This window comes from Crinia signifera, chromosome 1 (assembly GCF_055691185.1).
Source record: "Crinia signifera chromosome 1, ASM5569118v1, whole genome shotgun sequence".
Classification (NCBI taxonomy): Eukaryota; Metazoa; Chordata; class Amphibia; order Anura; family Myobatrachidae; genus Crinia; species Crinia signifera.
In genome coordinates this window covers 219422699-219438218 of record NC_139217.1, presented here as the reverse complement: position 1 = coordinate 219438218, position 15520 = coordinate 219422699, and the positions used below count along the sequence as shown (strand labels likewise).

At 41.5% G+C, this 15520-nt stretch overlaps 1 protein-coding gene across 1 annotated transcript in view; it reads right to left on the bottom strand.

Annotated features, from left to right (window-relative positions):
* HDGFL2 (HDGF like 2) overlaps window positions 1-15520 on the bottom strand; it is a 191435-nt gene that overhangs the window by 64065 nt on the left and 111850 nt on the right. Inside the window, exons 9-13 of the mRNA XM_083179276.1 lie at window positions 2118-2460; window positions 1799-1887; window positions 1355-1422; window positions 1199-1269; window positions 916-1017 (exon numbers count right to left, since the gene is read on the bottom strand). Of these exons, the coding sequence (XP_083035402.1) occupies window positions 916-1017; window positions 1199-1269; window positions 1355-1422; window positions 1799-1887; window positions 2118-2460 (673 nt within the window). The remainder of the gene's footprint in view (window positions 1-915; window positions 1018-1198; window positions 1270-1354; window positions 1423-1798; window positions 1888-2117; window positions 2461-15520) is intronic.

Genomic DNA, 15520 nt, shown 5'->3' with positions numbered 1-15520 from the left:
ATGAGGCTGATTCGCCATGTTTTATGGCGATTTTGTGCTATTTTCGTGCTGTACGGCGATTTTTTGACTAAAACGGTGAATCGCCCTATTCAATGACCAGATGGCGAATACATTTCAAGGTTTTTATCGCCATGATTCACCGAGTAGCAATCGCTATCTTTTTATGGTGAAGTGGAATGTGAACTTTTAAAATAAAGTGTTTTGTTTTTTACATTAGGTGTCAAAAAATCAGGAATTTTATTCTTTAGATTTAGTGAGGAGAATATATATATATATATATATATATATATATATATATATATATATATATATATATTTTTTTTTTTTTTCACACAGCAGCCAGCAGGGGGCCGGGAGCCGAGCCACTCATTGGATATTCATATATTCACTGCACCCGATCATTACATATGCATGATAGGGGTAGTGAATACCCGGTCCCCTGTTGGCTATCTCGGGGGGCAGCCTGTGCTGCCTGGCTCCCGGGGAGCCCACCTCCCCCCACAAACGTTCTGGGGCAGGCAGGGAGACTTCCATCTCCCTGCCTGCCGCTGTCCTCAGGCTCCCTGTGGCATCGCCGCAGGAGTTAAAATTCGGCGGTCAGGGGCAGCGAGCCCCTGTCTCGTTGAATACTGGAGCCGGCGAGGCTCCGGAACATGGCGGGCAGCGGCGAATGTGCAGCAAATCCTAAACAGGATTCGCTGCACATCGTCAAAATTGTCATTGAATACTGCCCAAAGTATGACCTAAAATAGTCAAGGCAGCATGATTATATAAAAATAAGAATCCTTCAGCAATGATGGGTAGGGACGGCTAGTGTCAAACTGATCTATCTACAGCTCTCTCTATAAATATATTGGTATGTTTTATTTCTAAGGTACCACAAGTGGTTTGCAGACCAGGCACATTGCACCTCACCTTCTTGAGTGTGGCCACTAGATCAGTATTCTTCTGTAGAATGTGAGAAGTCACCTGAAGACTGCCGAGCTTCTCTAGGGCATCTAAACATCTGTGCACATCCTATAGAGTAAACAACAGATAATGGAGGAGCCTTAGTTATGTATATTAAGTTTCAAGAACTGTGTAAAACAATGTTGTATTATCAGTGTATATTAGTGTGATCCACAAATAAGTAGACTACACATCACAGTCACATTTTAATGTATACTATGGAAGATGATCATGGGCTCGAGCAACTCACAGGACTGTCCACTTTCAATGCAAACTTGATTTCGCTGTGCAGCTTCTGGAGTTTCTCCTCCACAGTGGGCTCTACAAAGTGCACAAGATCATCATAAAACACATCAATGTTTTTGGTAACCTCCTACAGTAACAAGTGCTCTTCATTCCAACTCACCCTTCTTCTCCACTTTCCGATCACTTATTATTTCAGGCTTTTTTTTTGCTTTTTCTGATTTTGGTGGTCTGAAACACACAGACATTCATCAGAGAACTATAATAGATTTTCAGATACGCCTTCAATATGCCAATTGCCAAGATGCCTGAATGATTGGGCCACAAAGTCCCACATGGCAATTTTAAAATCTTGTTTGTTTTGTGTGCCGCAAGTTGCAAAAGTTTGAAAATCACTGGCATAGAGATATGCAAGTGTTGCATATCAAATTAATCTGCACAGTAATTGCATGGTAATGCAGCTAAAACATTTTCAGAGAAAAAGAACCCTGGCAGTAGCAGAGGCTAATAAGAAATGGCAAGCCTAGAAAGGCTGTTTGGAAAGACTGCAGCAATAATGTATCTAGACACATCTGTACATAAGCTTTCCTTGAACTGTTCCTCTAACCTTCCTCTTGGCCGGTCTCCACGTTTTTCTTTCTGATTTGTCTTTCTAACAGTTTCTGCAGCTCGTGGCTTTTTTACAATCTTCTTTACCTTCAAAAAAATACCACAATTTAAACAAAAAAGGCAAAAAGAACAACATAACAATGTCAGTACCGTGCAGTCTCGAACAAATTGCTTGGTCGGGTGCCATCTAGTGGCAAAACACTTGAATCCCCCCATAGAGGTGAGGAGCAGCATCAGCCTTTTATTATACAGGATTCCTGTAAGCACATTTAAAATGTGAGGCTTGGTAGCATATTCACACTATTCAAAATTCTCACCTTCTTATCACTATCAGAATCTGACACCATCCTTCGTGTCTCTTTCTTAATATTTACTGAGGTTTTCTTAATTTTCTCTTCTTTTTCAGAATCAGAAGATGAATGAGGCCTTTTTCCCGCTTTAGAAAGTTCTTGATTTTCACTCCTTATGCTGTCACTATCACTGTCTGCTTGCTCTGCTTTTAATGCTTTTTCCCTCTTTGCTTTCTCCTCCTCTTCCTTTTCATCCTCTCTAAGGCGACGCAATTGCTCCTCTTGCTCCTTTTGACGACGCTCTTCAAGTGCTTTGCGTCTTTCCTCATCCTGCTTCTTCCAGTTACTGATCCTGTCTGGCGAACTATCGCTAAAGGCAAAATTAAATTGGGTTATTTGTCCATAAAAAATATCAAGGAGGTACACACATAAAGGAAGAAGGTCTCATGGACCAATGAAACAAAATACACACATCCATATAATCATATGTAGCAATCTACATAGACATTCCAAGCAGTAATCAAATAAATATATACTTCTTAAAAAACATGAATTGCTTAACAAACGCATTAGGGGATACATTTACTAAAGTTTCTAAAAATTCAAAGAGGAAATGTTGCCCATAGCATCCTAAAAAATGATACAGATTCCTGGGTGTGTAAATACCAGTTAGACAATAATTTAAAGGATCCTAGTCTAGATAATAAAAAAATGCTTATTAAACTGTACAATTTGTAGGAGCATTCACAAATAATTACTTTACATGTATTCCGCGTCCCCTCGCCACGCTTCAGGCTCGTATTCCGCTTGCCACACTCCTGGCTCGGTGGCTCGCCACACTATCTAAAATCAACTCCACGCCGACGTGGATAGTGGGGGTATGAAAAGGTTGGAGGACGCGTACCGCTGCGCTCGCCACGCTTCGGGTTGACATTGATAGTGGGGGTGTCGTTGACAATGGGGGTGCATTTAACATTGTAAGCACCCATCAGGGTGCTTGTACAATTAAAAATCGCATTGCATGCCATTTGCTGGCCTGCGATGCTATGCGATATTTCATTGTACAAGCACTACCGTCAATTCCCTTGACCAAGCACTCTCCAGTCTTAAATGGTAATTTGCATAAATTGGAAATAAACTGCACCTTATTTATTAAGGAACAAATATCCCACTGTCAACCCATGCCAAACAGGCTTAGAAATAACAAATTATATCCTTAAGCATAAACTTTAGAAATATAGCAGGTTCTCTATTTTAACTCCTTGATAGTTGGCTGACCCCAGCCACAGCAACCTCTCCTCAGCCCCAATTTTACAGTCTTCCTGCAGCCCAAGCTCAGGGGATCAGTGTATAAAGCTCAGGGGAGAGTGTATAATGTTAGGATTGCCCAGCAGCCTGGGCTGCTAACTGCACTACAAAAGCCCACCCCCCAAGCCAGCAGTTTTTCCCACCTTTATTTTTTTTTTTAACAAATAAAAACTATTTTTGGAAAAATGTCCCTAATGATTGTGTTTTTAAATGATCAAAATATGCAAATAGGTAATGTTCCAGGAGGGGGGGGGGGGTGTCTTGGTGAGATAGGGGGACAGACGTTTTCTGCAAGCTGTCACCAAACATGGGCAATATACTAGCCTTTTCCCCCCCAACAACCTTGAGGTACCTGGGACCCTTGGCGAGACTGAGTGCTGAGCTGTGTCGGCATAGTTTGCGAGAGCTTCCTGCCGTGTGTCTGTGCGGCGGGAGAATAGGACGAAGGGAGTGGCGAGGCGGCTTCTGACGTATACCAGGCAGCCAGAGCTCTGACTGCTTCTGGCGGGGGATAGAGCCTCACGCCGGGAGACCGTGCCATGGCGCCATCCAGACAAAGTGGTGCCCTGTGCTCAAGGAGGAGGAAAGGGAGGACAGACACAGCAGATGCTCCAGGAGCTGGATGGTGATGGCTGGCTTAGCAACCATATTAGCAGGAGACCAGAGAGCCACGGCGCCAGCCTAACAAAGCAGTGGCTGGTGCCAGAGGAGGAGGAGGAGAGGATGGAGGACGGATACAGCAGGAGCCCCGGGAGCCGGATGGTGACAGCTGGCTTAGGTGACTGCATTAGCAGAGAGCCACGACTTGGATGGCTGGAGGACAGAAAGCCGATGCACTGAAACGGGCTTGCCCAGCTGACACCTACCCAGTACTAGGTAAAGACCTGTAGAGAACTGTGCAGACCCACTAACAAACCAGGGGTCTGAGACTATTATTGTAACCTGCTGAGAGTTGTGAAGACCCACTACCAGGCTAGTAAGCCCTTGTATATACTGTGATACAGCTGCTAGGGGGGTCATTGCAAATATCCATTTAATAATAGAGAAAAATAAACTCTTGAGAACTAAGCTGTTTTAAGTATTGTAGACACTGCGGAGGTGCTACTAAATTGTTAAGCCAAGGACTTATTGGGATATTAATATCAACCCCTGGTTAAAAACTCTTGTTACATTAAACACATAGTTCGGGTGGCAGGGTGAGCGAGTCTCCATAAGTATTATAATACAAGCACCATCTACTGGCTTCCTGGTGAAATAACACCTTAAATACTCAACATACTCTCAAAAATGGATAAATACGTTGGAAAATCCTCAAAAAACTCCCAATCAGCTAAAACAGGTAGAGGACAAGGAAGAGACCATTCAATATTAGAAACGCCTGTTTCACCAACAGATAACAACCCAAGACACTCCTCGGCCAATAAATCATCCTCTGAAGTACCACAACCATTTGCAATGGCTGAGATCACAAATATATTATCATCTTTGCTAGACCAGAAGCTGGCACCACTGAAAGAATCTTTAGATGCAGTTCTTATCCAGATAAACAAACAAGAACAACGTATTTCAATGTCAAAACAACGCATCTCAGATTTAGAGGACGACGTAGCTATAACTCGTACCACATTAGAAGAAAATACTAAGCTTCTAACAACAATCCAAGATAAATTAGAAGATCTCGAGAACAGAAATAGAAGGAATAATGTGAGAATTATCGGAGCACCAGAATCCGTCAAACCACACGAGTTAACACAATTAGCGACACAATGGTTGGTTGCCCAAGGAGTTGGGTTTAACCGCCATATCCAACAACTTGCTGATTGAAAGAATACATCGAATCGGCCCGGACAGACGAACCACAAGGGACATGCCAAGACCAGTAACAATGCGAATCCTGAATTATGTGTAAAGTGCAACTAATGTATGCCTATCGAAAGCATTCTAACCTGCTGTACCAAGATGCTAAAATTCTACTTTTTCAAGACTTCTCATATATGGTAGCCACTAAACGCCACGAGTTTTCACCTATTTGCAAACACTTATTTGAATCCGGATACAAATTTGCACTTCCTTATCCAGCCAAACTGAACGTCAATCATGATGGGAAATCATACATATTTGACTCTGTCCAAGGTGCAAAAAACTATGTGGACTCTCTGATTATTAATAATGACAGAAAATTACTTAGTAAAAAGTTTTAATTTAAAACAAAGATAAATAATGGGTATTACAATATGATAGATATTATTCATATTGGCACACTATATCATAAGATACTGCTCAAGAAGAATATATCTTTTGTAATTGCAAGAAAAAAAAATTATATATATATATATATATATATATATATACACACATACACACACACACACACACACACACACACACACACACACACACAACCAACAACACATCCAGGACTGTCTGTCCAAAACTAGTGAGCATCCATGATCAGCAGCAGAGCCCACGTATCCATGGAGGGAGGACACAGACGCACAGCGGGCACACAGAGTGAGTTACAGCCGCAGACTCGCTTGCCTGCAAGTGACAGCGGCTGGGATTACAACAAGTGCGGCTATGAGTTGGGCATCTCTGGTGGTCCTGACAATGTGGTGACGGGTCAGACGCGGATGGATGACATCACAGGACAGCGGGGACGCGTTACACGTGTCCAGGAAGTGTCAGGGAAGCAAACAACTGCTGGAGGTATAGGTATGTTTTGTACATTCACTTGTTGGTTATTTGGTCTGGAAGAAGGAGTAAAATCCGAAACGTCACCAGTTTTTCTTGTGTGAAGTTGCCTTATTCAAATCCGTGCGAGTGCTGCTGTGAGAATCCCTGTGCATACCTGTTTGCAGCACCCCGGTCCTCATCCTACACAGATTGTGGAGTGCCGGTTTCATCCTCTAATATAATATAATATCTATCTATCTATCTATCCGATGCGGCACTCCATTCACCAAAAGCTTGTGCAAATTTATTAGCTTGTAGGCAACCAAGCTAATAAATTTGCACAAGCTTTTGGTGAATGGAGTGCCTCATCGTTTGTATAGCTGTATCCTTTCCTATATGGAGGCGGCACCCATGCAGTAAGTCTTTTTTCTCCTTCTCTCCCTTCCTTATTTATGATTTATATGTGGTTTACAATGATAAGGAGATGGTTATGCAACATAGAATATTGCTAAGATTTAAAAAAACTTATATCATAATAACTATAATAGGGTTAATATATGTTTGCAAACTGTATATATAGGACCAAGAGAAGGTGTAGGTTTACATGACAGACCAAAATAAACAAAAAAAAAAAGAGAGATTAAGTTTGCGCCATGAAACATAGAAGGCCTTAATACTCAAGTAAAAAAAAAAGAAAATATTAACAGTTCTTAAACAGATGAAACCAGACATTGTTTTCTTACAAGAAACGCACTGGAAATCATCAGACACTAATACACTTAGAGATACATGGACAGGTAGTCATTATGCTGCTTCATATAATGCCAAGTGAAGAGGAGTGTTAATCATGTTTCATAAACAATTACAATACCAGGTTAAGTCTACCCCTAGTGATCTTGAGGGCCGCTGTTTATTTTTGAAGATGGTAATTTATGATGTACAATATACACTGGCTACGATATATGCTCCTAATAGCCCTAATGCGTCTTTTTTTGCGACTATTTATACTAAGCTAATTGTTTGGGTGGAAGGAGAGATTATACTAGGCGGTGATTTCAACTGTGTCCAATCAAATGGCTTGGATAGGACGCCTTCCACTAATACTCCAAAGAATAGCCCATCTACACTATAACTGTTATCTAACTCTTTGCACTTAAGTGATCCCTGGCGCACTCACTATCCTATTAATCGTGAATATACTTTTTTTTCTCACCCACACAACTCTATATCACAGATTGATTTTTGGTTTGTTGCAGAAACACTATTAAGCAAAATTGTTCAGACACATATTGAACCAATCACAATATCAGATCACGCACTTGTTTGGTTTACTTTTCCCTTATAGTAAAATCTTTAAATTGGAGATTTCCTCATACAATACATTATTAAATGAAACATTAGAAAACCGGGAAGAATATAAAAAGGCAAAACTATACGATATGATATGCACTGAAAAGGCACAATTTGCATATGACACCCAGCGCAATAAATTTTTTCGAAGAGGCAATAAAGCAGGCAAATTACTGGCCAATCTGATTAGACCACACTCATCCTCTTCATACATCAATGAAATGGGTATAATAGACAATAACAAAACAACACTACTTAAATTTCAGAAATATTTTTAAACAATTATAAATCTCTATATACCTCACCAAAAGATGACCCCATCATAGGGATAGATTTCATAAAAAAAAAAGCTAAACTACATACTATAACAGAAGAAGACAGGAAATCTTTAACTGAACCAACCACTGATAAGGAAATATTCTTAAGAAAATCAATGAAAAAGGGGAAATCCCCCAGCCCAGATGGACTAGGGGTAGAATATTAGAAGATATTAGCTCCACAAATAGTCCCCCACTTGACAACACTATTTAATTCCCTATTAACTGGTCACATTCCACCTTCTGGATTCAATGAGGCCAGAATAATTGTATTTCCTAAACCTAACAAGGACCCTATGTTAGCACAATCATACCGTCTGATATCGCTATTAAGCCAGGACATAAAAATATTTACAAAGTTAATAGTGGATCGCCTTCAATATGTCTTACAACACACTTTACATCCCACCTAAAATGGTTTTGTGAAAGGCAGAACATCGGTACACAACATATGAATGCTAATTGCCGCGATCCATCAATCTCAGAATATGCAACTTTGCAATGCTTTAGTGGTTAGCTGTGATGCTGACAAAGCATTCGACCGGGTATCATGGACTCACATTCAACGAACATTACAAATACAGCAATTTGTTTCTCAGTTTATAGTAGTATTTCGTATGTTGTATACCCGACCAATGGCGTATTTATCGATAACAGTCTTAACTCCCCCAGTTTTCAATTATATAGAGATACACGACAAGGGTGTCCTCTGTCACCACTACTCTTTAACATTGCACTAGATTCCTTAATCCGTACATTCGAATTAGAAACCTCTTGTGAAGGAATTAATATAGGGGCCCATAATCGAAGTATCAGCATTTGCAGACAATCTGCTACTATATTTCAAAGAACCAAAACTCTTTATCCCTAAATATGAATAAAAATGATGAATATTTTCCAAATATTTCATAGGATATCAAGTTTCTTAATTAACTATAATAATTGAGAAGCATTAGCTATAGGCCCAGATGCAATGAATAAATGGAACTATCAATTTCCTTTCACTTGTGTGAAAGATTGCCTGTGCTATTTGGGTTTACGTATTCCACAAAAAATAGCAGATATCTATTACTATAACATCACTTATGGCATTGACCAAATGCTGAAAGACTTTGCGAGGTGGCAGTATTTACCCCTCTCGTATCTAGGAAGATGCCATCTATATAAAATTGTATCATTCCCACGTCTTTTATACATATTGCAGATGATGCCTTTTCTTTCTCTAAACGCGATACACTTATTGTGACTAAGGCGTTAACAAAATTTATATGTGTAAATAATCACCTGAGAATTTCATTATTCAAATTACAACCACCAGTAACATTTGGAGGGGTGAATCTGCCCTCCGCAGAAGATTGTGTATACTCCACATCACTAATTTTTTTTTTTTTTTTAAATTATATTTATTAAGGTTCATATATTAATACATACATTAGATCATCATAGACATCGACATCGCAAGTGGACAAGTATTTTCAGCTGGGTGACCAACATTGGTCAATAGTGAATAGCATTTACATTGATATAATTAGGCACATCTGGTTTTACATACATTTCGATAGTTTCATTCCTTACAGGTGTTGTTGAAACCGGCATGTCCGTGTTGTTGGTAATTTGATGCTTCTCTTTAAGCATATGGCGGTTTTAGGTGCGTGGTGAGGTCGTCATAGATTATACCTCTTTGTCCACTTTGTGTGTCTCTTATTAAGACTAGAACCTTATTTTTTCAGCTTTTCTAATTGTTTCAAATTTATATTAGTAACAGAGAAAATTAAACATCAACTGTAAGTTTGGGTGGGGGGGAGGTAAGAATAGGGTATTCGGGGGGGTGGGGGTTGGGGGGGAGCAGCAAGTCATTCATTCATAAGCAATCTGTATTTAAATATTTCGCTATTGCACACTGTTCAATTTTTCGTCGAATCTAGCATAGTGGGTTCTTCTGGGTCTCTTGCTTTTTCAAAGGCTTTGTATATGGCTTCTTTGAGCGTGACTGGCCTGCTATCGATATATGGGGCCCAAGTTCTATAAAATTTGGCTACGGGGATCTGATTATTCTTAATGGTGTTGTATCTATCGTAGTACATGTATTTCATCAGGAGGGCTTCTGCATCCATAACTGAAGGGATATTGGGCTTAATCCATAGGTTAAGGATAGCCTTTTTGGCTACCGTTACTACTATTGTGAGAATTCTAGTTAGGTGGGATTGGGAGGGAGGTATATTCCATGTTTCAAAGTTTGCAAATAATAGGGGAATTGGGTCTAGAGTTGCTTGTATTTGAAAAGATCGCTTAATGAAATAGACTATTTTATTCCAGTATCTTTTTATGCATCTACAGGACCAGAAATTGTGGAAGAATGTCGCTGTGTGGAATTTACATTTTGGGCAAGAACCATTTTCTTCAGGGACGAAGAACGATCTGCGATGTTGAGAGATGTATGCTCTATGTATCAGCTTGATGTGAACCTCCTGTAATACTGAGGAACTTAAAATTTTAATTGTTGTTTCATAGTGTTTGAAAATAGCATCATTGTTTGGCAATAAAGGAATGTCTTTTATCCAGCTAAGTGTTGTGGCAGACCAATTTTTTTCCTTAGGTAATAGGGAAAGTTCTCTGTAGATTATTTTAGTTTTGAAAATGCCTTTTTCAAATTTTGACATCATTGCTGACATCCTTGAGCGTGGAGCGCTCAAGGGGAATATAATTGGGAGGGACTTGGCGTAGTGAATCAATTGATGGAGTGAAAACCCTGAATTTTGGGGTAAGCCAAAGGTTGTCTGAAGGTGGGGAATAGTGTGTATCTTGCCTCCCGGGTCAAAGACCTGAGACATGCTATTCAATCCCTTTTGGCGCAGTCTGCGAAACATGGTACATTCAGTACTAGGAGGGAATCTGGGGTTACCCCAAATCGGGAGCCAAGGAGATATACAGGGATCACAACCGAGCACTTCAGAGACCGACCACCATGCCGAGTGTATATCGGAGAAGAGCTTGTTTTTTCGGATTGGGGGGGGGATTTGTGTTTTTGGAGTGTGTAGTAGGGCTCCTGGGGAATAAGGGGCATACATAGCACTGTCTAGCGCGTAGTCAGAGTAGGTACTGATTTCCGATAACCATCCCAAAGCAAAGCGACACAACAGAGCCCTAGAGTATTGTTTTAAATCTGGTATATTTAGACCCCCTAAATCTTTTGGTAGGTGGAGTTTGTGAAGGGAAATTTTGGCTTTTTTACCATTCCACAGGAATTTATTGATATGGGAGTGTGTGCGGTCCGCGTCTCGTGTTGTTATTTTTACTGGTAGCATCTGCATAACGTACAGCAGCCTTGGTAAGATGACAGATTTTACCACCTCCACTCTTCCCAGCAGGGACAGCGGTAAGTCTGCCCAGGTGTCCATAGACTTGTATAATTTGGGCAGAAGTGTATCAAAGTTGGCTGGGTATAATTTGTCTATGTGCGAGGGTATTTGCACGCCCAAATATTTAATCTGAGATTTTTGTATTTTAATGGCACCTAAATTTGAGTCTGGTGGGAAGAGTGGGGGGGGGGGGGGGCCCTGAGCATCATAAGTTCAGATTTGTTGACATTAATTTTATATCCTGAGAATGAGCTGAATTGTTGTATAAGGGCGAAGACTTCAGGGAGGGAATATGTGGGAGCTGTTAAGAAGAGCAGCATATCATCTGCAAATAATGAAAGGCGTAAATCAACTTGTCCAATTTGTATACCTTTAAACATTGGTGATTGTCGAAGGGCTAGTGCCAGTGGTTCTAGGGCTAACGCAAATAGGAGTGGTGATAGAGGGCATCCCTGGCGGGTGCCGCGTAAAATGGGGAAGGGTGTGGATAATGAACCGTTGCATTGGATTCTGGAGGCGGAATCTGTATATAAGGTTTTTATTGCGTCTATAAAGTGGGGAGGGAAGGCAAATTTATGTAGCACGTTGTATAGATGGTCCCAGTGGACCATGTCGAACGCCTTCTCCGCGTCAAGCGACATTATCGCGAGCGGGGCGTCCGACCTGTCCCACTGGGAGCATTGAAGAGCTGCTAAGACTCTTCGAATGTTGGTGACAGGGTTTCTACCCATGACGAATCCCGTTTGGTCGGGGTGGATAAGGGAGGGGAGGTGTAATTTTAATCTTTCAGCTAATATTTTTGTAAGGATCTTATAATCGATGTTTAAGAGGGAAATTGGGCGGTAAGAGCCTGGATCTGATAGGTCTCGACCTGGTTTAGGGAGGACTTTAATAGTGGTTGTGTTAAAGTATTGTGGGGCTTTCTGGGTATTAAGGATAGAATTAAATACGGGAACTAAGACTGGCGCTATTTTGGGACTCATTATCTTATAAAATTCTGAGGTAAACCCGTCTGGGCCTGGGGCTTTACCTGTTTTTAAGTCTTTAATGGCTTTCTGGACTTCTTCAAGGGTTATTTCTTTGCCTAGAGAGGTGAATCCTGAGGGGGAGAGCTGTGGAAGGTCTAGATTATCCCAGAAGGTTTCTGCTTGGGCCTGATCTGAGGATGGGGCAGCATAAAGACGGCTATAGAATTCGTTGAGTGTTTGTGCTATCTGGGTGTTAGTAGTGGTAATGGAGCCATCCGGGCGTTTGAGTGGGTGGATAGTAGATGGGGATTGGTGGCCTTTCAGGAGGTTGGAGAGGAGTTTGCTGGATTTGTTTCCAAATCTGTGGAATTTCGCATTAGCTGCGAATGTATAAAGTGACTCTGATTTAACAAACAACCCTTCAAATATGGATTTTGCCTGTTGGTACTGGGATCTGTGGACGTCTGAGGGATGGTCTTTAAAGCGAGTGTATGCCTGTGTCAACGATTCTTGTGCCTCTGTAACTTCTTTAGCTAGGGATTTTTTTTGATAAGAGGTGTGCGAGATGATGGCACCTCTTATTGTGGCCTTGGAGGCCTGCCAGAAAAGGGCCGGATCAGTGTGCTTTGTGGTATTGTTGTGGAGTTCAAAATCCTTCCAAGTATTTTTAATAGTATTTTTGAGACTTTCTGAGTTGGCAAGGGAAGAAGGGCATCTCCATGTAATAATAGATTGTTTTTCAGGGGATATTGCTATTTTTGTCCATATTACGGCATGATCAGATAGAGAGATGGGTTCTATGTGTGTCGCTGCCACCCTAGGGAAGAGGTGAGATGATAACATAATGTAATCAATGCGGGAGAGTGTGCCAGCTGAGGCGGAGAGGCATGTGTAGTCACGTTCTGTTGGGTGGAAGACTCGCCAGATATCTATTAAGTGGAGTCTCTCCGCCACAGCCGGCACCCCCAGTTTTGGGAGGGGTCTATTGGAAGGGAATTGTTTATCGAGTTTGGGGTTTGATATAAGATTCAGGTCCCCACAGAGGATGATCGGAAGATGTATGTATGGTGTTAGGATTTTTATTATATTACGGAAGAATTGTTTAGAGTATATATTTGGGGCGTAAATATTTAATATCAAGTATTGGTTTTGGGCTACTGTGATACGGCAAAGCGTGTATCTCCCATTCGGATCATTCTGAAGTGTCTCGGCTGTGAGTGGAATTTGTTTTTTGGCTAGGATTACAACCCCCCTGGATTTTGAGTTGTAGGATGCAGAAGATAGTACTTGCCATTGAAGCATTTGTAGTTTGGCCGTCTCTGTCTGGGTGAGGTGCGTCTCCTGCAGACATACAATATCTAGGTGGAGTTTGTTTAAGTATAGCAAGATCCGTTTCCTTTTTTGGGGTGAGTTGATTCCACCCACATTCCAGCTACCAAATGTCAAGGTAGACATATCTGTCTTGTGTGGAGGGAAGCTTATAGCCTGCATTCAACGAAAACATTCTCATTATACAGTATAAATTGGTACATTGGATATTTGCTGCACTAGGTGGGGAGGGGAGAGAGGAAAGAGGGGGAAGGGAGATGAACATTTCTAGATAGACTTCCATCAGCATTGGAGGCCGCTCGTGTCTAGCACGCGCGACACCCAAAAAGGCTGGCAAGGGGCTTCGTCCCCAGGCGCCAACCGCCATTTACATATGCTAATATATACAAATTATATAGTTACCAGCGCAGTGGTGAGTTAAAAGATGTATAGTGCGCCCGCCACAGGCTTAGTTAAGTGAAGAAGGGGTAATGGGGGGGGGGGGGGGGGGGGGGGGGGTAGGGGTATGAAGAGAGAAAAAGGGGGGGGGAGGATAAACTAAATATTATGGCAAAGTGGACCACTTTCTTATTCTAGGATATGCAACTAACTTTCTTAGGTCCGATTTATCACATTCAACATTTTAACACTTTAACAGTATTCCCATTTATCTCGTTGTGAGACAGCAACTTGGGAGTATATTTATATGCATAATAATCTAACTAGACATTTAAACAATGTATAACTTTTGTATTAACTGATTTCCTTATCAGGTCTGTACCAGGTAAGATATTCGTCAGATTGTAGCTATGATAACCTGTCTGGACGGTGAAAGAGGGGGGGGGGGGGGGGTGTGTGAATTCGGTCATTATAGTTTCTTATTTGTGGCCATCATTCCGTCGAGTCATTTCACTTTCCATGGGTTAAGTTTTTACTGGCGACCTCTGGGTTGTTTCGGCAATGATGGGCCTCAAATTGAGACTTTTTTTTTTTTTTTTTATATTCGCTATATGCAACATTACTAAGCATCATTTATCATTTGTCGCAGTCTACTGAAACAGTAAATATTCCTATTTCTTACATACATATTCAGTGTCTACTTTATCTTGATGAGTAGTAAATATGGATCGATATTAATAGCAAAAGTTCGTTATTGAAAGTGCGTTAAGGCATCTGGTTTGTTATGGGATTTTTCTGAGGTGTTACCAGAGGATCTGTATTTAGGGGGGGGGAGAGGAGGAAGGGAGGAGGGGGGGGGGGGTTGGTGGGTAATTGGGTAGAACAGGTATTAGGCTTTGTAATAAATGTCCGTTGCTCACGGCAACGTATTAAATTCAGGATATATCTGCCCAGTCAGAAGATGTTTGGCCTTGGTCATTCATTTCTTCTAAGTATGCTGCAGCATCTAGGTGAGAGAGGAAGTCTTTGTAACTTGACCCATTAAAGATACGGAGTCTGGCGGGGTAAAGCATGGCGAACTTGATGCCATCTTTGATTAGTGTTGCGCAGACCGGGGCAAAATCCTTTCGGGCCTTGGACAGTTCCGCGGAATAATCCTGGAATATCAGAAGCTTGTGATTTTCCCATTTAAGATCTCTGATCTTTCTGGAGGCGGACCATAAGAGTTCTTTATGTAGAAAATTAAGGGGTTTAAAAATCACTGCACGCGGTCTGGCTCCTTCTTGCGTGCGGAGTGCACCCAGTCTGTGGGCTCTTTCAATTATAAGATCATCACACCTGTCAGCCACTTGCAGTAACTCTGGGAGGGTCAGTCTTATGAAATCAAATAACTCCTGCCCTTTGACTGATTCCGGGAGCCCTATGATTCGTAGGTTCCCCCTTCTTGATCTATTCTCCAGATCTTGCACTTTATTGTGCAGAAAGCATATTTCTTTATTAGCCTCTGTTAGTGTCAGCTTCATGTCGGCTATGTCGGCGAAGTTGCCTGCTGCCGTTTGCTCTGTGGCCTGCACCCTGTGCTGTAAGGCAGCTATTTGCCTGTTGATATCAGCAGTCTGTTCTTTTAGTAGTGGGCTAATGGCAGCCCTTATAGCTACCACCATGTCCCCATAGGTGACAGGGGCGGACATGGGTGGCAGAAGTGCTTCAGGGGTCTGTGTATCTCCTGGTGTAGGAGAGGGTGCAGC